The sequence below is a fragment of the Medicago sativa genome, chromosome 8, assembly GCF_051527215.1.
Source record: "Medicago sativa cultivar Bolivia chromosome 8, Bolivia_mono, whole genome shotgun sequence".
In the NCBI taxonomy this organism is placed as follows: Eukaryota; Viridiplantae; Streptophyta; class Magnoliopsida; order Fabales; family Fabaceae; genus Medicago; species Medicago sativa.
Window position 1 is genome coordinate 20,319,900 of NC_140756.1, and position 23,504 is coordinate 20,343,403.

Below are 23,504 nucleotides of genomic sequence, written 5' to 3' on the forward strand. Positions count from 1 at the left end.
GGTTGCTATATGATTGAACTTCATTCATAATTAGTGGTTACTACACACTTTCCGATAGTAAATTAGGGATTGTGGCAGATTGGAGTCTAGTTCAAAATGCGATGCATCAAATGGAGTGGTACCAGGAATTTCGAATATATCAATCAAACTCATAAGATATACCCTATTATATAATGGATATGTTCTAGCTAGTTTTTTAAGTGCTTTGGACTCTATATTTCATGATCATTTTAGTCCCCAAAGGAACGTTTTGCGGCATAACAATTCCCTTTATATATTTCATGTTAAACTGTTTTTCTTCATTGAAGGAACAAATACCTAACATATGTGCAACCTAAGCAAGTTTGCATAAATGAAAATCCTTTTGGCCCTTAAGCACACATGCTTCTTTCTACACGTGACAAACTAACAAAATTGTAAGAATACACGCAAACAATTTGTTGCATTGACCAATACATATATATCCATAATATTTCAACACTTATAATTATTATATATATTATTATTTTCATTCTTCTCTAAATTTTGAAGTTCCAAGTTGACTTGTCCTCCTTGTCATTGATCTACTACTATACATAAGCCCACATCCATCTCTATAAATTACACAATATTCTCTCTCATTTTCTACAAACTTGTTAATCTAAGCTAGCAAGCACATTAGTTCACATTGATCCATTACTAAAATTATAGAGTGACCTTAATTATATTTTATACCTTAAAGAAAACTATATTAAACATGAGTTTGGGGAGTGAGAGTTACCAACTTCTGTCTAAGATTGCAACCAATGACCAACATGGTGAAAATTCTCCATATTTTGATGGGTGGAAAGCATATGAGAAAAACCCATTCCACCCTAAAAAAAATCCTCAGGGTGTAATTCAGATGGGTCTTGCTGAAAATCAGGTATATATGTGGAAAAAAATAGATTAAAAGCTATCATATTTGATGCCACAATGCGATGTAGTTTTTTTATTTATTTTATTTTTATTTTTTACGTAACAAATTTTAATAATTAATTAGTTGAATCAAATTTATGCTCATTATTAATTTTTTACAAGACAAATTTCATTGAATTTTACTCATTTTTAATAACTAGTTACATCATACTAGTATTGGTGTTCATTATTTATTTATTTTTTCAGCTTTGCTTTGATCTGATTGAAGAATGGATAAAGAATAATCCCAAGGCTTCAATTTGCACTCCAGAAGGAGTGTGTAAGTTCAGGGATATTGCTAACTTTCAAGACTATCATGGGTTGCCAGAGTTTACAAATGTAAGCACTTAAATTTATTTATTTATTTATTTTGACAAAGCAACTTAAAAGCTTAATAAACTAATATAATGATTGGGCATATTTTTGTATATTGGTTATATTAAAATAAGTTTTTTATTATATATTGTTTCTCAGGCTATGGCTAAATTTATGTCAAAAGTGAGAGGTGGTAGGGTGAGATTTGATCCTAACCGTATATTGATGAGTGGAGGGGCAACAGGGGCAAATGAATTAATCATGTTTTGCTTGGCTGATCCAGGAGATGCTTTTCTAGTTCCTACCCCTTTCTATCCAGGGTATGCATGTACCTTTTCTTTCATAATTTATTATGTCCTTATTCATTGTATATGCATGCATTACATATATCACTATTTCACTCACTTATCAATTAAGTTTGAAACATAAAAGTGATAAAATCTATGTGCCGTGGCACCATCTGAATTTGGTTGCATACATGTCAAATGGGATGAAGCATGCGTTCGTATATTATTCGAATTAATGCATGTGTAACTGAAAATAAAATATTAATATATTGTGTGTGTTTTTGACGAATAATATATTGTGAGTTGTTATATACAAATCACATTCTTCTCAATGTTTTTTCTTCGAGTAAACCTATGAAGTTAATTCTGTCCACCTCTCCATCTAAGTGAGGTGTCACCCTATGATTCTTCATTTTTGAGTCCCCACATTTATGTGGTAATTGCACGGATCCAATAGCATTTAAAATGAACATAAAAGTTCAAACACGACTCAGACATAAGTTAGGTCAAAAACAAAAAATTACACCAACTTTATACAAAGAATATAGCTATTCCATCAACAAAAGGTTGAGTTTCGTTAAAAAAGAAATGAATAAAATTATTCATGTTGAGTTGCAACCAATCAAAATTATTCATTTGATAATGAAATACAAATAAATATTTTTGATTAGAGTCAACTCGACATAGATAGTTCTACTCATCTATTGTTGATGGGTAAATAAAAATTTGTTTAATTATAATTACTTTGCTAGTGTGATTAGTCAACAAGCGTGTGTTTGCTCCCAAAATAGACTACCTCATGACTCATAGCTTGGTGGAAATTAATAAAACCATTGACCGTAATTTGAAAAACAAAATCATAAGGACAATAGAGGTGTAGCTGAGATAGAAATATATCGAGGGAATAAAGAGAAAGTGAAAAATTTGACTATTGATGTATCGTAAGAAAGGAATATATCATAAAGGTATGAAAGTGATATATGAGAGAGTGTGATTAACACTCAACCATAAACATCTTTGTGTAGGGTCACCTTGTATAAACGAGAAAATGAGCAAGAAAAGTAAGGAACACGATGGATTTCAGGAAGCAGATTTCCTGCTGTTAGCAGGATGCTGTAAGGCGTGTGAGCTGTCCGTTCATAAATAAGTGGTTGAGATCAAACTGTGTGAAAACTAGTAGAACAAATCTGAGCCGTTGGATCAATGTTTTATGGCTGAGATTTACCACAGCGTGAAACAACGTGTTGCAGCTACAGCAGGGAATCTAGGTCCTTTCAGGTCCTTTCATTTGTGTGACATATTTTTTGGTGATCGACATTAATGTATTTTCCATGAGAGAATGTTGGATGAATGATTAAAATAAATTATTTAAATGAAAGAGTGATTGATTAAAAGAGATATACATAATGTCACCAAAAATTAATGTCAGCCAAGCGCGTTTCGGAAAGTGATTGAGTTGGTGGTACCCTAAAAAGCCTCATCATATGATTTTTTTTAATGATAAATGTTAATATATTTGTTATGTTAATATTTTTCTCTTTTTCATTCTAGATTAAGTATATTGTTTAGTATATTATATACACACTTCTAATTTTTTTTATAGACAAATATTATTAAGTTGACTGATTGTGATGAACCTAATTCATATTTTACTACAGATTCGTCCGTGACTTGTGTTGGAGAACTAAGGTTCAATTAATTCCTGTCCATTGTGATAGCTCCAACAACTTCAAGATAACAAGAGAAGCACTTGAAGTAGCATACAACAAAGCACAAGAAGACAACATCAATGTAAAGGGGTTGATCATAACAAACCCCTCCAACCCATTAGGTACAACCTTAGACAAAGAGACACTAAAGAGTCTTATAACCTTCATCAATGAGAAAACAATCCATTTAGTTTGTGATGAAATTTATGCAGCCACGGTTTTTACCTCACCTAGCTATGTAAGTGTTAGTGAAGTTGTACAAGAAATGAAGTGCAACCTTGATCTCATTCACATCATTTATAGTTTATCAAAAGACTTAGGGTTTCCTGGTTTTAGGGTTGGGATAGTTTATTCATACAATGATCAAGTGGTGAATTGTGGAAGGAAAATGTCAAGTTTTGGATTAGTCTCATCTCAAACTCAATACATGCTTGCTTCAATGCTTTCTGATGAAAAATTTGTTGACAAGTTTCTTTTAGAGAGTTCGAGAAGGTTGTTAAAAAGGCATGACAAATTTACAAAGGGACTCAAAGAGGTTGAAATTAGTCGATTTCCAAGTAATGCGGGACTTTTTTGCTGGATGAACTTGAAAAAATTGCTTAAGGAGGAAACAATTGAAGAAGAGTTGAAGCTTTGGCATGTTATTATTAATGAGGTGAAGCTTAATGTGTCACCGGGGTCTTCTTTTAATTGCTCTGAGGTTGGTTGGTTTAGGGTTTGTTTTGCTAATATTGATGATGAAACGGTGGAAATTGCATTGCAAAGGATAAGAGCATTTGTAGGGAAAGAAACAAAGAAGAAAGTTGAAGTCAAACGTTGGCAACCAAATTTAAGTCTTAGCTTCACTTCAAGGAGGTTTGATGAGAATGTTTTGTCACCTCACAATCACATAATCATATCTCCTCATTCACCACTTGTTCGAGCCACATGAATATGGAGTAAATTAGAATGTCCTATGGAATTTTCTTTCTTTCTTTCTTATTTTGATAAAATGATGTGAGAGGGAAATTCATGTATACCTAGCTAGCTAGCTATTTGTGATTTTGTTTTTCTTCCTAGTGAGGTTTTTTTCCATAGTGTTCTAGCTAGCTAAAGTGATCTTTGTGTGTAGGTGTTATTCTATTTACAAACAGCTAATTTGTGTGTGAAGTAGGGTAACTTTTGGCTGATGTGGCTATTTTACCTATGAAGTTTCATTTTCTTTTGTTTGTGATGATGACTTAAATAATAATGTGGGGTTTTAAACAAATCTAATGAGCATACTAATTAAGGTTTCTTTTTGAAGGATTTTTTTTTTGCTAGGGCTAACACTAAGTATTACATTTTCTTTTAGAAATTTTTAGTATTGAATTGAGTACAAGGAGTACTCTAACTTTGTCAATACATAAAATACAATTTAAATAGATTGCAAGCAACATGCATGATTATTACCCCCACCATTTTGAATATTGTAACCCAATATATCTCTTCGCTCTATTTATAAAACCACTTAGATGAACAAAATTTTCAACTATGATACATCTTAAGATGCATGACTTAAAGATCAAGAACCGTCATCAATCATTTAAGGGAAGATGGAAGATCAAAGTCTATTAATTAAGTCTTGTAACTGCTGATTATGCATGAATTCAGTAGCCCTTAGGTTAGAAATTGGCTTGATGTTCTTCGTGTTTCTTTTCACCGGTTCAAGGTTCACTTCGCTCCCTCTTCTTCCCTGATTCGAATCTTTTCGATCTCTCTTCTTCTCTTCGTCACTGTGATCGCACAATCCGTGCTTGAATTGCAGTGGCTGGTATTCGATGATGATGATTCAGTTGAATCTCTGAGAATCCACACTCAAATTCGTCGCAATTGATTGCTGCTTCTTAATTCTGGAAATTAGGGTTTACGTGATTTCTTGTGGATTTCTTGTTTTCTTGTGAAATTGAACCAGTTTTGATGATTGTGATGGTTCTGTGATATTGAATTTGGCGTGAATTGATTGGATTTGGATGGTTTTGTGGTAGATTATGTTTCTGGAAATTCAGTTAGGGTTTGAAGATGATGAAGCTTTTCATCGTGTTCTTCAGATTTTGGCTTTTTGATCTGTTTGATGGGGAGAGAGAAAAATGAAATGTGTTTGTGAGTTGGCAGAAAGTGAATGGGCCTCTGTACTATTGCATTGATGACGCAGCCTTATATAGGCTGACATGTGGACCTCTGGACCAATATATGACTGCCACGTGTTTGGACTTGCTGACTTGGACAATAACTTGGACAAAAGGGTCAATCTGCAAATTCTAAGACTAAAAGGACCAACCTGAAAATTAAAAAAATTACTCTGCAAAAAAAACATGAAATTTCGAAATAAAAAGGACTTAGAAAATAAAATTTGAAACTAGGACAAGGACTTGAATGCAATTTTAGAATTTTTAGGACTAAAATGAAATTAAAATAAAATTGAATTAAAATTGGCAAAAAATGGAAAATAACGTAAAGTGAAACGATTAAAATTGACAAAACGGACTAAAATGAACCAATTACCTAAATGAGGTACTTTAAAGTAACCTCTCTCTGCCGAAATTTCGTGTGAAATGACCAAAATGCCGCTGGGGCTAAAACGACTAGAAATGACTCAGATGCAAATTTTGAAATGGATTTTTAACAGGGAATTAAAGCAAGAACTTATACAAGCAAAATTAAAAGACTCAGAGACAAATTTAAGAGATTAGACAGAGCTTTAACACTTGAAAAGACTAAAATGCCCCTAGGGGCTAAACTGACTCAAAATGACTTCAAATGCAATTTTTGAAATGGGTTTTGACATAGAATTGAAATGAAGACTTATTCAAACTATTTGAAAGGACTCAAACAAATTTTTAAAAGACTGAAAGAAATTTTAACATAGGAAATGACTAAAATACCCTTTCATGTGAATCTTGTAAGTAATATTGAAATAAAATGCAGAGAAGGATGTAATTGATCAGAGACATTTCAAATGACTTGAAATGCAAGAAAAGAAGAATTGAATTAGTATTTTTAGGTCCAAAATTAGAGTATGACAATGAGTAATAGGATTTAATGGGTCTAAGCAACATAGCAACCATGAGAAAAGGGGATATATTGGTAAGGCACTTCTTTGTTTCTTGAAAGAGGGTAAATATGGTACTTTAGAGTTACCTCACTCTCTTAGGGTTTGATCTTTCATAATATTAAAAAATGTTGGAATTTGGATTGTTCATTGTTACGTAGAACACAATAATTTCAAGGCATTTTTATTAAATTGTATATCTTCAAACCAAATCAAACATTTGAAATCATTTTAGATAAACACTTAGGAAAAATATCTTTGGTATTCATAAGTTTATGTGGGTCAATATTTTTATTACGAAGATAAAATCGCACACTTGTGAACTTATCAAGTTTTTGGCGCTTTTTTTTTATTAAAAAAATCGGTATCCAGTCCGAGGACCGACAAAACTTAGGGGTTCAATCCCACCATCCACTTGTGGGTACCCCTATTTAAAGCCAAAGCAAAGTTTTGTATGGACTAGTCCATCGAAATTGGCACCGGGATAATTGAACCTGAAACCTTAAGTATACTTCAAGGTCCAAACCAACACCATCATGTCAGCTCAAGTGAGACTTGTTGAAAATTAGGGTATTTTATTTTCCCTAGCTTGTTTAGCCTAAAAATTTCATTCATTTTCTTACGTTTTGTTTTGTTTTGTTTTATGTTATTGTTTTCTTTGCTTGGATGTGAAGAGTTCAAAGTCTTGCGGTAATTGTTCATTCAATATCCAAGATCGAGAGATTTATCCATCAAAGTTTAAGGAAACAATCACTAGTTTTCAAATGGATAAAAATTGATCTTAAAAAGGCTATGCATTATCCACCGTTACAAATCCACATTCAACAATTTTGAATTAAAACCATATTTGCTATCCATGGTGAAGAAAATCAAATTTCTAGTGTAGCAACAAATGACCCAAATCTTCATCTTGCTATTTTCCTTGAATATTATGACACCTTTAAAATGAATAATGTCACAAGCGACGCCGTAAGGTGTAGGATCTTTCTTTTTTCACTAAGGCTTTGTTTGCGAGTTTGCAGGGGAAGGGAGGGGAAGGCTTGGGAAAAAAGGAATGAGCAAGTAGAAGAAATAAAGGAAAATGGGAAGGAGGGCTTTGGCGGGTTAATTTTTCTTCATAATACAAAACCCTCCTCATTTGGAGGAACTAAAAAATTGTATTGGAGGAGGGTTTTGGAGGGATAATAAGAATTCTTCAAATTTAATCTATGTTATAATATTTTTAAAATTAAAAATAAAGTAAGCATATGCATTAATTTATCATTATCTAAAAAACTACTCTTTTAAAAAATTTGAAAAATTTCTCCATTTTTCCTCATATTTTGCACCCCTCAAAGTCTTTCCTTTCCTTCCCCTCCAAACTCCCAAACAAAGCCTAAGGGATAAAGCGATAACTTGATTACATTCACCACCATCCGAGGCAACGACATGCCAAAATAGAATCAACTCCACAAAAGAGTGTGGTGTTTAATTTTGGGGAATACTTTAAAGTCGTCCATAACTAGCTCAAGGAAATATGATGTCTAATCACTTATATGTAAGATTCGAATACAACTTCAACAATTTTTTATTTCTAAAAGTAGTATGGAAAGAAGAAAAAAAAACATCGAACAAAAGGCTTGGATCCAAAAATCAAATTTATGTTGTAGACTTGTAGTGAACGAAAATGGTCATGTAAATAACAGGCTTTGAATTATTGTAAGCAATATGAATTGTTTGACTACATGATTGCATGAGCTGTGTCATTTAGTCTATGAATTTCCATGTAATTGTAGCCATAAAGGGTAACAATTTTATTCATCCTTTTTTATTTGGTCGGGTATAAAATGAAAATGGTCTATTAACATGTTCAAGTTTCAATTATGGTAATCATTTTCTACCATGAAAAGGTGACACAATTGACTTACACAATGTGAACATATCTTGTGTTTCCATCATAAACTTTGATTCACCACTAAAATTAACCTCTATTTCTCAAACCTCTTTTTCATTTGATAGTGCCATAATTGTTAGATATGCTACAGTGGCAAACAAAAATCTAAATCTAAACTGTTATGATACGTTAAGAATTGACATGCAATTGTGTGTTTTTCTTGTCGTTTGGAACATGTTTAACTGTTGCTCTCGTGACAGTGATTATAAAGAGACATGTTCCCAAGTGTACTTATGGGCGTGCACGGTATGCCATCCTAAGTCATAATTCTCTAATAAATCAAAATTTTGATCTATATCACAATTCTAATAAAATGAGACCAAAAAGTTGGGAATAAAATAAACTTTGAACACATTTGCATGGAAAAAAAATGAATCAAATGGAATGAAGTAAAACATTACTAAGTTTTATGTTGTTTTCTTATCAAGGGGAAAAAGAAAAAAGAATAAAAAAAAAGAGTAAGCAATCCGCCACCTAAATATCTCCGAGATATCCGTAAGCAGAGTGATATTTAACTGAGAACGAGGAGGAGACATCCACATCTTCAAAGAATCAATAGTGTTAACACCAAACATAGTCAACTAAGTCAGCACATTCTTTGTTCTCTTTCAAAGTATGATTAAAGGAGACTATCCAAGAAAGAGACGGAAGCTTCGTAATGAGAGAAAACAAGTTTGAATGAGGATAAAATCATCATTTAAAATAGAAAAAATCCAACTAAATTTAATATTATAATAATCTGTCAAAAAGTATTATTATTATTATTATTATTATTATTATTATTATTATTATTATTATTATTATTATTATTATTATTATTATTATTATTATTATTATTATTATTATTAAGCTTAATAACCATTTTTGTCTCTTAACTTAATTTTGAGGTTTATATTGGTCTCTTAACTTTAAAAGTTGTTACTTTGTTCCTTTAACATTACCTTTTTAACTAATATTGATCCTTTTTTTCAAACACATTTCAACATCATTGGTGAAAGTTGATGCGACGTCTCATATGACTTTCACCAAACTAGTAGTTGAAATGCATCACGACAACCTTCATCTTGTCCAAATTTAAAAATTCTAAAGTCTTTTTCCTCCAAATCATAGGATTTAAAATAGAGTAGTGCTATATGTCCAGACAAATTTTATCCCGAGGCAGCCACAAACAGTTTTTGACCAATTAAAATTGTTTTTTTTTTCTTTTCGAAAATCAGGGAGGGGGAGTTGTTTAAGTTAGGAAAGGTGCATAGAAAATACACGCTCGTGAAATTCTCGCTAAAATATAATTATTCTTTATAATTGCTTCAAATTTATGTATATAAACTAATACATCATGTTTCATTGCCGTCAACCCCAAGTTAGAGCCACATATGTAGTCATGACAAGTTTGTTTAAAAAAAAAAAATAAAGTTAAAAACCCTTGTTTTTTGGAAGGAATGTGCTTGACCTTTGACTTTCATTTTTTGTGAGGTGCTTGACCTTTGACTTGTGTAGTGGAAATTGGATTTATTTATATCTTGCACGTTTATTTAACAGTGACAACATGCTTTCAACACAATCATGTTTTTTTTCTTCATTTGATTTTTTTTCTGCTATGTAACTTTAGCGTGTTTTTTTTCTTCGATATACGTTTGTTTTCTTCTTTCTTTTATTAGTAGTATTGTTTTTATCATTTTGAACTTTGCTACATGCTTCTCTCTCTTTTATTCTTCTAAACAAAGATTCTGGATTACTGTAGTTTGATTTACCTTTAGACCTTGAGTGCAATGCTGGAAAATTGGAATGATTATGTGCTGATGAAGATTAATCACCACTTACTCATCACCGACCAAATCATCTAGTCAATGGTTAATACTACTGCTATATCATCATCAATGACGTCGTTGAATATTTCTTGAAGAATTGCCATTAACATTCATCATAATAAATTGCTTAGTAAAAAAAATCATAAATCTATTCTTGCCCGTTTACTGCATGTCATGAGTGCTGAAATAGGAGAACATGGGTAACTTTTATTACCTCTAGTTTATGGGTGTTCTTTTACGTACACAATTAAAAAAACAGTTACAATTAGAAATAATTATAATTTTATTGTTGTACCTACTTGTAAAGTGAGATGTGTCACTCTTTATAAATTTATTAAGGAGTGTTAGAAATACACTCTCTAATACATATTTTGTAACACATTCTCTTTTATTAGTTAAAATTCATATAGATTTCACATAATTTATGTGGGTCTATATTCATCTTATGAGTCTTATATGAATTTCAACGATAAAAGAAAGTGTGTTGAAAGGCGGAACAAAAAGTGTGTTATTAGCATTTTTCAAACTTATTTTATGATTTTCCAATATTATACGTGGGACTAAGGTTTTTCTCAATACATCTCACATTTTGTGTGCGTATATAAATGTTAGGCAATCCAAAATGGTAGACTATGCGATCCAAAATGGTAGACTATGTATATTAGGTATAACTCATCATTAAAAAACAATCATGTAGTCTAGAAGTCCTAACTCAACTGACAAATGTCAAAATTGCAAGGTCGAACGTCATGACTATTACGTGTTGTAATTATTAACATTTATGAAATCTTTAACCAATTCTCTTAGAGCACATCCTTAGCAAAACCATAAAATTACTATTATATTCTAAACTATTCTTATATTTGTTGAAAAAGGCTTTGTGACTGGCGTTGGTGGTTGAAAAAATAATTAGTTATGGTTATATTTTTTATACTCTGTTAGAAATGGAAAAATATTTTTAAAAAATCAACATTTTAGAGGAATTACAAACATAACTTATATAATTTTTGCACACTTATGCGTTTATATAATTTTATATAAATTTTTATGATATAACTTTGACCCTATTTATTAAATTTTTTGGATCCATCACTGCAATAAAATAGAATAATGTCAATTGATGTGACTAAATTATTTTTTGAAAAATTTTGTTCATTTCAAATGAGGTTGCCCAAATAATATTAATTTAGGATCGTGTCCATGAAACACTTTCTCCTTATTTAAATCTCTAAATAAGGGTCACATGTAAACACTTACCATTTTTAATAGAATTTAATTAGTTTGGATCTCTAAATAAGGGTCACATGTGAACACTTACCATTTTTAATAGAATTTAATTGATCTTTAAAAAATAGAGTAAACTTTAATTACTATAGGTGCAGCAACAGTATTGAACATTGTGTGTTGGTAGAGACCGCAAAGAGGTAGATACAAATGTAATATTGATGCATCATTTTTACCACAATGGAATCAAATCGAAATCGGTATATGCATTAGAAGGTACATTTGTTCTTGCCAATACTATACTATATGCCTGATGTCTATCACTCGTTTGTAATTTGGATTTTGGGAAAACTTTAGGCCTATTTCATGTTCTATAAAGGGTAGCATGCATGAATTACATCTTGACAACGTTGGTTATGTTCTCGATTCGGAAAAAAAATGTCATTTACTATTTTAATAAAGGAGTGGATGGTATCAAGAAGTTTGATTATGTGTTGTTGGATTGTAAACCTATTTTATCTTTTTTTATTTTGAAAACTCTCATGTTGAGTTTAATCAAAGAGAAATCAATAAAGTCGTTCATACTTTAATAAGGATAGTCACATCTTCAACTAACTTTAATTAATGTTTTTATTGATGTACCAACATGCATTGTGCAATCGATTATGAATGAAATGATACATGTATCCTTTACTCAAAGAAAAACTTTGTGGTACAAGTTTTGCTTATTGACTTTTATCATATCTTGATTTGAAGACAATAAAAGGTGATTTTTTGTGAAGAATTTTGACATCATATGCAACCTTTAGAAACATGCAATTTATGCCCTCCCATGTGGGTTTAGCTCAGTTGGTAGAGAATAAAATGTATGGGCTAGGGTTCGAACATCGGATACCCCATTCATTCATTTTAAAAATGTGAATTTCTAACCACCAAGTTACTTGACCAAAATGAAAAGAAACAGGCAATTGATTAATTTAAACATAGGAGGTGTCAAAATAAAATAGTTTAAATTTAGAAAAGTGAAGGGTTCATACTTGAATGCTGCTCTTTACCCAAATGGATTTGCTCATTCCCAAAGTAAATGACCAAAATGCCCATGTGTGAGTTAACTCACGCTAGTGTTAAATTTGCGTGAGTTAACTCACGCTACGTGAGTTAAGTCACGCAGAGATTTACATATGATTTACACTAGCGTGAGTTAACTCGCGCTGAGATTTGCACTAGCGTGAGTTAACTTATGTTGCGGGAGTTAACTCAAGCAGGGGCATTTTGGTCATTTACTTTGGAAATGAGCAAATCTATTTGGGTAAAGAGCAGAATTCTTCATACTTCACAATTCACATGACCAATCTGGACCTAATGTAAGTCATCTCCTGCCTCCGTTCTAGCCCAACAACTATCCCCTTCTTCTTCTACTTTTTTATTTTTTGATAATTGCTACCCCTTCTTTTGTTTTGTTGTGCTAAGAATGTCAAATTTCACGTCAAAGAGGATCCCTTCTTTTGATTTATAGTCTTTTTAATAAACTCAATTAAAATAATTTAAGAAATAATTTTGCATCCTAAGAAACCTTAAAAATATTTTTAAATAAAAATATAATAGTTTTACAAAAATATTATTAAATTCAGAAAGTCTCATTTTAAAATATTTCTTGAGCAAGGATGGGAAAAGTACTCTCTCCCCCATTGACATTCCTCATTTGTGCTATTTCTTGATGTTAGAATAAGAAATTTTACTCAACATAATTGATTTATCACCATTGATATGCTTTTGTTGTTCTTCATCATTTCAAGTTTTTCATATAGAGGGAGACTGAAGTATGTAGAGAGGGAAAGGAAAGACTGAAAGAGAGACAAACTCACGTAGAATTTTTATGTCATGTGTGCAAAGTTTAAAATGTGGCGAGTGATTAAGTGGAACATTTAACGAATAATACTATTGGTATTGTACTTTTTACAAGTTTATGCAGCAAAAGAGAGAGTTAGTTAATGCTTATTTTAGAGTTTTATTATAAATTGTAGAGAAAAAAATGTAACATAGGGATATGTTGATAAAAACAATAATTAATGCATTTGAAAATTTGAAAAGGAACTTATAGAAATTAAGGAACAAAGAAAAAACTCAAGAGGGTGTTATATATATATTTAGGAACAGAGAAGGCAGTAACACTTATGATAATTTTCCATGCATAACAAAGATAATTTTCAGTTTTTGTCAAAAAAAAAAAAAGGATAATTTTCATTTATAATTTTTTCCTAGTACTTGCCGAACAAGCAAATTCGACGGTTATTGTGGTACGGAAAGATAATTAATTTGGCTAAAATTTTCAACCATTTTTCTTTTATGGAATTTTTTTGTCAACAATATATGATTTAGAAAAGAAAAAAAATAAATAAAAGCATGACTTGAAAGGATAGAAAGGGAGGTTAATCAGACCATCTCCAAAGTTAACTATCAATCAGACCATCTCCAAAGTTGACACTTCAAATGTAGGATAGAAAGGTTTTAAATTTGCACAACTGCAATTGAAGTCTCAATGTCACTAAGGTCTTCTAAACTTCATAGCAATATTTGAAGTCGTAACACGATTGCAGACAAGTTTTTTAAGACGAGAAGATAAAATTAGTTTCATATGCATCAAAGATAATATGTGCATTGTTTCAAGCGAAATTGTATATAGCGAAAAATTTCTAGATACATGTGGCATTGTTTTATTGCACAGTTATTTGTTGATTTTCCATGTTTTACGCCACCGTCCCATGTATTCCGCCCAGCTATGAATTGTGATTGGTTGATTGTTAATTCCGGATGATTTCGTGAACTTCCTCTCTAGATATATAGCATTACTCAATCCGAATTGCACTGCATCATTATAATTAATGAATAATCACATGTTTTTGCTTGGTTTACACGCTCAAAAGAAAACCTTGGATCAGCTAGGTTTAGGTTTATTGTGTTGAGACTTTGGGAAACTTTAAAACACAAAACTGAATCATCTTATTAGGTTTATGTGTTTTTACTTATGTGTAACTCAATATATATTTTTCAATTTAATGTGATACTTCTAAGTTCTAACTTACACTTGACATATCGTCATTATCTCCATCAAGTGTGAGACTTTCCCTCTCCACAACCTTTATCCGACATCAGAAACTGTTGGAACAAAATGTGTTTAACAATGAACCTTAAAGAGTTTTGATGATAACAAGGTATTAAAAATTGTAAAATTGGACTAGCTAATATTTGTTCAAGTGTACAGGATCATAGTTAAAAATTTACATCATATAAAGGTTCTGAAGAACAAAAAGAGAGCTAAGGAATCAAGAAAAAGAAGCTTGAAAGCATCTGAAGAAGTGCATCTGAAGAATGATGACGTCATCTGAAGCTGATAGTCATCAGAAGCTGAAAGTCATCAGAAGCTGATAGCTATGAAGCCCGGATACGTAGTGCGATACGGGTACGATACGATACGGGTACGTGAATACGCGAAATTTTTAAAATTTAGGATACGATACGGCTAAGATACGTTAACAAAATATTTATATTAAAATTTATATGCGTGTAAAATACTTAAAAAAACATTGATTACTCATACTACATAATCATAAAAGTTACAATTTACAAAAAAAAAAAAAAATACATATGATCAAAATAAAAAATGTAAAGTTTTTGTATAAATCATATTCTATTTTCATTCATATGTTAGGATATCGACAAATGTATCAATAAAAGAACTCAAAACAAAGTTTGTTTAATGTTGATTAATTAAATCTCCCCTCTCTCGTTACTTTCATCCACCAAAATCATAATATTTAATTTGTTAATTGAAAAGTAATTATAGTGATTCGTATCTTAAATTTTCACAACACAATCTCATTTTTATACACTTCATTTTTTTTGGATACGTCTGTGTGAAGTATCTTATAAGTATCTGTGTGTATCCGTCGAGTATCTTTTAAGTATCCGATAAAATATATATTTTAAATTAAAATAATTAATTTCGATACTTCTGGGATACGGTATCCGGAGTATCCGCGGAGTATCGGTATCCGATACGTATCCGACACGGGTACGGCACCATTTTGGAGTATCCGGGCTTCATAGGCTGATAGTCATCAGAAGCTGATAGTTCAGAAGCGACTTCATCAGAAGCTGAAGCTCATCAGAAGCTGATTATCACCACAAGCTGAAGATTCAAGGATCAACACTTCAAAAGCTATCTATTGGATTCGAAAACATTGCAGAAGGCAAGTGGAACCTTGCAACGGTCACTTTGGTGAAGATTTGAAGGATTTGGACGCTTATCTTCAAAAAGCGTTGACATTGTACTTTGTACGAACTGTACAACCACCTTCTCCACTACTCTGTTTTGTGTCCACGCTACAAGACAAGAAAACAGCTCCAGAATAACAGCTATGCCTGCAAAGATGTTCCTTCACAATGGGAATGGATTTCAAATTGGTTCTTCATAGGACAACAACCAAATCAGGAAAAAGATCATTGGTGAAAGATCAAGCTTCAACAACAACCAAATCAGGCAAAAGATCATTGGTGAAAGATCAAGCTTCAACAACGACTCTTTGATGTGCTGGCAATTTCACAACGTCTCTTTCACATCTCTATATAAAGGAGTGAAGACTTAGAATTTTGGCAATGCTGAACGAAAGACTCTCAACATTTTTACAAGTGCCAAACCTCTGCTGAAATTGTTCTGCATTCACTTAGAATTTCTGTTTCTCAAAGTTCTAGTCTTAGAAATTCTTAAGTCTTAGAGTTTGTATCTGATTGTATTGTGAGCACCTCTTATTGTATATCAAGTGTTCAATCTCAAACATTATTCTTTGTAATCTTGTTTGTTTAGAAGTCTCTTGCAATTGTGCTTGAGCATAGAAGTCTCTTGATTGTGTTCTTGAGCATAGGAAGACTCTTGCAAAGTGTGCTTGAGCAAAGGAAGTCTCTTGTTGTGTGCTTGAGCAATTATAATCAGATATTACATTCTAGTGAAATCTCCTTGGAAGTGCAAGGGGGACTGGACTACTTCCGGATTGTGGAAGGAATCAGTATAATTGCTTTGTGTCTTTCTTCTTCTTCTCTCTCTCTCTCTCTGTTTTATTCCGCTGCGTTCAGATTCTGTTTATCACTTCAGAAGCTGTATCACTTAGCTTCTGATCAGTGTGTTCAGTTTTTAGGAGAAACGAAGAATTTTTCAAAACACAATTCAACCCCCCCCCCCCCCCCCCCCCCTCTTGTGTTTTTCTCACCTTCAGAAACCACTCATGTTCCAACACCAAGCCAAACCAGACTATGATATCTTGTGTCAAAGTGGGTAGTCATTTATGTGTCGCATCAAGTAGTGTGAAGAAAAAAGAAGTGAAGTGTTATTACTTATTATACATGTGAAAAATTAATTTGTGCTTTCTGAAAAATATTTGTTAGACACCCTCAAAGGTGTATACACCATGAGAAATAGATATAAGAGATAATGATGTGATAGATGTGATAAGTTGATGTTGTGATAAAAAGAGACAAATAAAGAATGAGATGTTGTAATAATAGTAATATTAATTCTCATTTGGCAAAGATGAAAATTATTTCGGACATGTCAATGAGAGGGAAATTAGCGTTAGGTTGGATTCATAATCACCATGAACATCTCCCCATTTTGGGCTTAATTGCACTTTTGGCCCCCTATCTTTTCAAAAGTTGCAATTTTGGCCCCCTAACTAATTAAAATACAAAACAGCGCCTTATGTATTGGATCTTTGGCAGTTTTGGCCCCCAAGGCCAATTTTGACTTGGTTTTCGCTGACGTGGCACCCACATCACTTAAGTGAGGTGCCACGTGTAAATTTTTTATGGGTGCCACGTCAGGGAAGACCAGTCGAAATTGGCCTTGGGGCCAAAACTGCCAAAGATCCAATACATAGGGGGCTGTTTTGTATTTTAATTAGTTAGGGGGCCAAAATCGCAACTTTTGGAAAGATAGAGGGCTAAAAGTGCAATTAAGTCTATTTTTTATTCAATCGAAGGATAGAAAATTCAAGGATGTTTATGTTTTATGGGAGACTCCTTTATTTAATTGGGTTAAAGTTAACACATATGGTTAAGCTAATGGTCATCCTTCCCTAGCAGATTATGGAGGAATTTTCCAAGGATCATCTTGCCTCTTATTTAGGTTCTTTTGCCTCCAACTTGGGTTTGGAAACCGCAATTTACATTGAATATATGGGCATCATCTTGGCTCTCTAATTGGAAATCGTTCTATATTGCCTTGGAAGTTACATAACAAGTGGATTAATTGTTTGTCGTGTAATCCTCAAGTTATTCACCTTTTGTAACTATATTGTTATGTACATCTTTGTGGCATGAGATATATTGAAGATTACACGACAAACAATTAATCCACTTGGTATGTAACTTCACTATATGTAATCTTCACTATAGGAAATGAGATTAGTGTGCAGATAAGCTAGCAAACAATTTTCACTATATTGTCGGTACATCTTTGTGGCATGAGCTTCCTCCTTTTGTTCGGGAGGATTTCTTTTTCGGGATCGGTTTGGTTTATCAGCCTACCACTTCCCTTCGTCTTCTTTTGTTTTCTCTTAGAAGATTTTTGTTTCTTAGGGTGCCAATATAGATGAGATATCTTACAATCAATTTGATGTGTGCACATTGCCTTACCAAAAAATAAAAAATAGCACTATTTACTAGATTTTCTGAAATTACTTTTGAGTTTGGTCCCCCGTGAATAAAATTCCTGACACCACCGCTAATTGAGAGTTTGGTTAGTTGTGTGTTATACGAAGGTTTGTAGCTTTCTCCATGTAAAAATTGCAATGGTTTGAGAGTATGCAACTTTCTCATTGTAAAAGTTGTAAATTTAGATTTTAGTTGTTGGATGGTGAAGTTCTATGATTGATTCCTTATATTGACAACACCATATTTCACACATAATTATCTCTCACACGATGGCGCTCCTTCTAGATTGAGCCAACGTCGTCCATTAGCACTTTAACAGACTAATTTTTATTTTCTCTTCCAATATTAAATCATTATCTTTAATTTTCCTCGCCAACAACGAATACATACGCAATCATCTCCTCTTGATAGCAGAGTTTGAGAATATTTAGGTGCAAACACTAAACATAAACATTGTGTGAATTTGGAAAATGTAGGAGAAGAATTCAATAGAAGATGAGAGATCGATTCTACTCATGGATCATGCATCTCAAGCGACAAAAGGGAAACGTCTTTGAAAGCTTCTCGACAACGAAGTCCAACGAGATGAATTGTTTTGGAGCCAAGATGCTCTGAAAGAGGAAGACGAAGACAATTGGCCAAGGAAAAGAAGAAAATATTATCTTTCTGGTCATCGTTCACCGGTAGGTAGTTGGTGGTGGTACACGGCAGTTAGTGGCTGTAATTGATGGTGGCAGTGGCATCGTCGGTAATTGGTGGTGGCACGAGTGGTTGGCACAAAGATTAGTTAAAAGGGAGAGAAAAGAGTTGAAGGAGGGATTATAGTGTAGTCAAATCTAATTGCAAGCTCATCCGACTACGATAGGAGACCTATCAAACTCTATCACGCTAGAATGCGTCATGTATGAAGTACCAAACCAAATTAAACTTGTAAATTGTCTTTGTTTTTTTACTTCTTGGTGAGTGTAGTTCTGGTAGTGTGCAAATTTCTTATTGCTATCCCATCCTATTGCTCTGACTTTTTGGAATGAAGACTAAACAACAAAATTATTGTTTGAGAGTGAGGTAAAAGAATCACTATAGTTATTAATTATATACCACCAAAAATAAAGTGCAGATCAGAAACATGAACATGGACACATCTCCATGTAGATGTTCTCTCAGGGCCATCGAATCCCATGATTCCCATGTGTTTTTATTACCACATAGTATCTGTGATACAAAATACATACAAAGACAACTTTGAAAACAAAAGTAGATCTCAACCTCATATTTAATGGGATACTATGCTTTTTCAGCCACCATGTCCCACTAGAAGGACATGACAATGCTATCAGACTCAATATCTTTATGGTTTGGAGTGGTTGAGTGTGTGTAAACAGAATCTGTCCAAAACGATTTTTTTTTGTTTATAGTTTATCTATACACTGTGTTAACTTCTTGTATCTAAATAAATATTATTATTGCTATTTCTAAAATGTAGATTACTGATTTTAGAAGTTGACACATTCATAAAAACTTATGAGTTCCTCCCAAAAAAAATTATGAGTTGAATTTCGATAGTCCATAGGATTTTTTTAACACAGTCAATCGATCACAATCAATATATATATATATATATATATATATATATATATATATGATTGCTAAAAATGTTTTTTATTTTTATTTTTACGCTTACGGTTCATATAAATTAAATCCAATTACTATTGAAGAAAAAGAGTATAAATAACAATTTTTTTCAAAACCAAAATCCCCAAAATTTTATTCTTTCTCTCTACACATTAATAAAATCTCAACAAGGCATCACCCACCATATGATATATACAAGTAGCTCCTACATTGTTGAATTGCATGTGGCCACCTATGATATGAGACTATAATAAGAAATATAATTTAATTCATTACCATACTGAGAAAGTTTAACTTTCCCTCATGTTTGGACATTTTGCTATTTAACAAATGACACATGCATTGGGATTCTCTTCCATGCTTTGAACATGGTAATGTGTTGTCATGTAGGGATTATATGCTCTATAATTCCTAATCCATTCTTGAATAGGATCTGGTGGTGGGGGTGCTTCTTTCTTCTTCTCTTCTTTCTTTCCTTCTTCTTTCTTTCCCTCTTCCTTCTTTCCTTCTTCTTTCTTTTCTCCATCTTTCTTGGCTTCTTCTTTCTTTTCAGGCTCTTTGGCTGGTCCTACTGCTACTATTTCTGTATGCCAGAATTTTCTTAATTTGCTCACCACATTTACTGGATCTACTGTTCCTATCACTGTCAGTTTCTTCTCTTTCATGTCCATTGAGATGGCATCAATCCCTAATCACATGAGAAATCCTTGATATTAGGCTTAAATGGAGTTTTACCCCCCCCCCCCCCCCCCCCCCCCCCCTATTTTGACTGAAACTGGATTTTACCCTCCCTATTTTAAAATTCATCAAAAACAATGAATGATCTATACATGTTTCGGTAGCTTGGTTGGTAAGTTAAGGAACTTTGAAGGAGGTTAAAGGAGAAGGTCGTGGTTCAATCCCGAGAAACTAACATCCTACTAACATTGCTAACATTTGCCTAATAAAAACTTGAATAGTCTTTTAATGCAACAAGATAAAAATAGAACCTTCAAATTTTTTTATTTGTTGATGAAATAAAACCTTTAAAATGTTGTGCAAAATTTAGAAAAACAACTAAATGAATTGATGTTGTTGATATTAAAGAATTAAACTACTATTTTGCAAATTTGAGTAATGTGAAAAGAGGCCAATCCAATCAGAACAACCTTATCAAAACAAGAATTATCTTGGCTAGGAATTCATATGAAGAGTTTATTAGATGCAAATAAGATTAGCCATAGCCACAAATTATTATGCAAGTCATTTGCTTGTAGTGGATATTTGAACATCACATATTTCTCTGCACTTATTCAACACATCATTTTATCTTTCTCTTTCTCTCATCTCATCACATCACTAATTCATCACATCACTTTATCTTATCTCTCTCAACTCAAGGTATACAAGTGTACACCAAACATTTTGCTTTGTTAAATAATGCCTACATATATGATTTATAATGAGAGCCTAGTGAATCATTTCGAAATGACCAAATTCAAACCATCCAAAGACGAAGAGTTATATTATTTGGACGCACAAATTGTGACACCATATCCAACACCAAACAAAATACACTCTCGATCAAGTTTGTATTTCATATGACATAGGGAAAAGAATGATTTAAAATGCAAACTATATTCGAACCGTACGTTTATATGGTGTCTATATGGCGTCAAAATGTATGTATATACGGATGTCAAATTGTGTGTCCGCAAAACTTTTCTCAAAAACAAAATATTGGGTATAAAAATATGGGTCATGCTAAGGGCACTTTTAAAGAATAAAAAAAAAAAAAATTATATTGAAAAATGCATTTTTTAGACTTTTAAATCATTGATTGCACACATTTTCCTAGACTTTTAAAACATTTTCCTACACACTTTTAAAACATTACACACATTTTCCTAAAAATATTTATGCCTAAAAATAAAGTTTCATGCCTTTTCCTCAATGGGAGAAAGTTGATGACCCTTTGTGGCATCTGAAGCCAAAGTTCGATCATTGAAGTTATTTTTTGAAAATGACAAATATTTGTTGTAATTTTGTTAGAATTAGAAATTGAACTTATGACCTCTTATCACTTTGACTATTGAATTAAACTAACGACAGAATCTAATTCATTAAATTAATTCAATGACCGAAGTATAACCAAAGAATCAGAGGATCAAGGGTTAAAATCAGGCAGATCATCATGAAAGTTCAATAGTTTTTTTTTAATAAGGAATGAAGGTTCTATAGTTAGTAAAATCATCAATACCACAAAATATATTAGTATAAAATTTCAATTCTAAATTGACATTTTTTTTATGTCTCAAAATACTAAATAAATATGATATACTTAAGATTGTGGAGATTTTAAAACAAATAAATATCGATATCAAATTATTCTCTAATTCATATTTTAATAGAATAGAAAGCATAGTTGTAAAGAACAACCCAAAATGAACAATAAAATAATGATTTGGTACCTGAAAGTGTTGAGACTGTTTTAAGAGCCTTCTTCTTGTCCTTGTCATCATGCAAATCTAACTTGAGTACAAACTTCTGCAATGAAAATCATAAACTGGTTTAACCCTAATTCATTTGAAGAAAATTTAAGAAATAAAACAAATTCTTAACCAACCCAAAATAAAAATAAAAAATATATATATTACTTGAGTAAATACACATGAAATTGTAGCCAATATTTTTCTACCAACCAAAATCTCTATACTATATCAAATTCATTTTCAGACTACCCTAGATCTTTACATAAGGAGAGAAACAGAGAAAAAAAACAGAGAATATGATGAAAAGAAAAATAAATAGAGGATGCATAAAGTTCTTGGAGAATAAAAAAGGAATCAAAATTTTCAGTCAAAGTTAACAAGTGAATTATCCATTTCTATAAAAAGAATAAATAAGTAAAAAGAATATGCAAGAATCAAAGATAGAAAGTGTGAACCATACCTTCATTTTTTTTTATTTTTTTTTCTATTATGAAACTATAAGCAGATCAAACAAAGAGAAACAAAATAATGGTATGTTGAGTTGAAAGGAAGGTTTAGACTTTAGAGATAATAATAGTGTGAGAGAATGAGAGAAGAGAATTATGATAGTGAAGTATTATTGTTATTATTATTATATATATGAAAATGTTATATATATTGAAGAGGTGAAAAATAGTGGTGAAGTAGTTGGCTTAAGAGTCAGAATGAGCAGCTATAGACATGAAGTAAGCTATGAATCACCCTTTTCTAAACACACCCCACACAGAACATAGCAGTAGCTGGTTTGATTTTGACTGGATGGTTGAAGACTGCCACAATTTTGAAATAGGGAGGTGGTTCTCTTATTAAATTCTTGTAGAAGTTTTACTTTTATTAAATGCTTATAATAAAGTTTTATTATTTCAATGATTGTAGCATGATAGATACATGCATTTTGTATTCAAAGATAGATAACTAATGGTGGTTAATTCTTGCTGATCTCACGTAATATGACAAAAACACAACTCAATTCTATGAGAAAGATGGTGTCATTAGTATTTTTAAGTAGGCTTAAATAAGAAAAACGTCCCTCTAAGTTCGCGTGTTTTTGGTTTTAGTCTCTGTAAGTTTTTTTGTTGCGAAACAACCCTTGTATTTTCATAATTTTTTGAAATTCGTTCCTGCCGTCACCATCCGTTAAAAAAACGCACATGTGGTTAACGGAGGCTGACGTGGCGACCTGTGACGTGGCGAAATTGGTTGATGTGTCCATCCATGTGGCAGTCACCAAGTTTCAGGGACCAAATCCAAAAACGAAAATTACGAGAGGGACCAAATCCAAAAACGAAAATTACGAGAGGGACTAAATCCAAAAAAAGACGGTAATCACGAAAAATTCAAATTAAAAACCAATTTCTCTTCCATCTTCTTCCTC

General features: G+C 32.2%; 2 protein-coding genes across 2 annotated transcripts; one reads left to right on the plus strand and one right to left on the minus strand.

The window, feature by feature from the left end:
* Positions 1 to 626: 626 nt before the first annotated feature.
* LOC146897676 (1-aminocyclopropane-1-carboxylate synthase 1-like) lies at positions 627 to 4,496 on the plus strand. The gene is made up of 4 exons (XM_085733629.1): positions 627 to 904; positions 1,144 to 1,275; positions 1,411 to 1,571; positions 3,197 to 4,496. The coding sequence occupies exons 1-4, from the start codon at positions 737 to 739 to the stop codon at positions 4,176 to 4,178; spliced, it is 1,443 nt and encodes a 480-aa protein (XP_085589755.1). The 5' UTR covers positions 627 to 736; the 3' UTR covers positions 4,179 to 4,496.
* A 15,226-nt stretch (positions 4,497 to 19,722) lies between these two features.
* Positions 19,723 to 23,021, minus strand: LOC146897677 (heavy metal-associated isoprenylated plant protein 39-like). Its single transcript, XM_085738680.1, has 3 exons — positions 22,551 to 23,021; positions 22,070 to 22,145; positions 19,723 to 20,307 (listed from the first exon to the last, which is right to left on the minus strand). The coding sequence occupies exons 1-3, from the start codon at positions 22,554 to 22,556 to the stop codon at positions 19,943 to 19,945; spliced, it is 447 nt and encodes a 148-aa protein (XP_085594806.1). The 5' UTR covers positions 22,557 to 23,021; the 3' UTR covers positions 19,723 to 19,942.
* Positions 23,022 to 23,504: the final 483 nt, after the last annotated feature.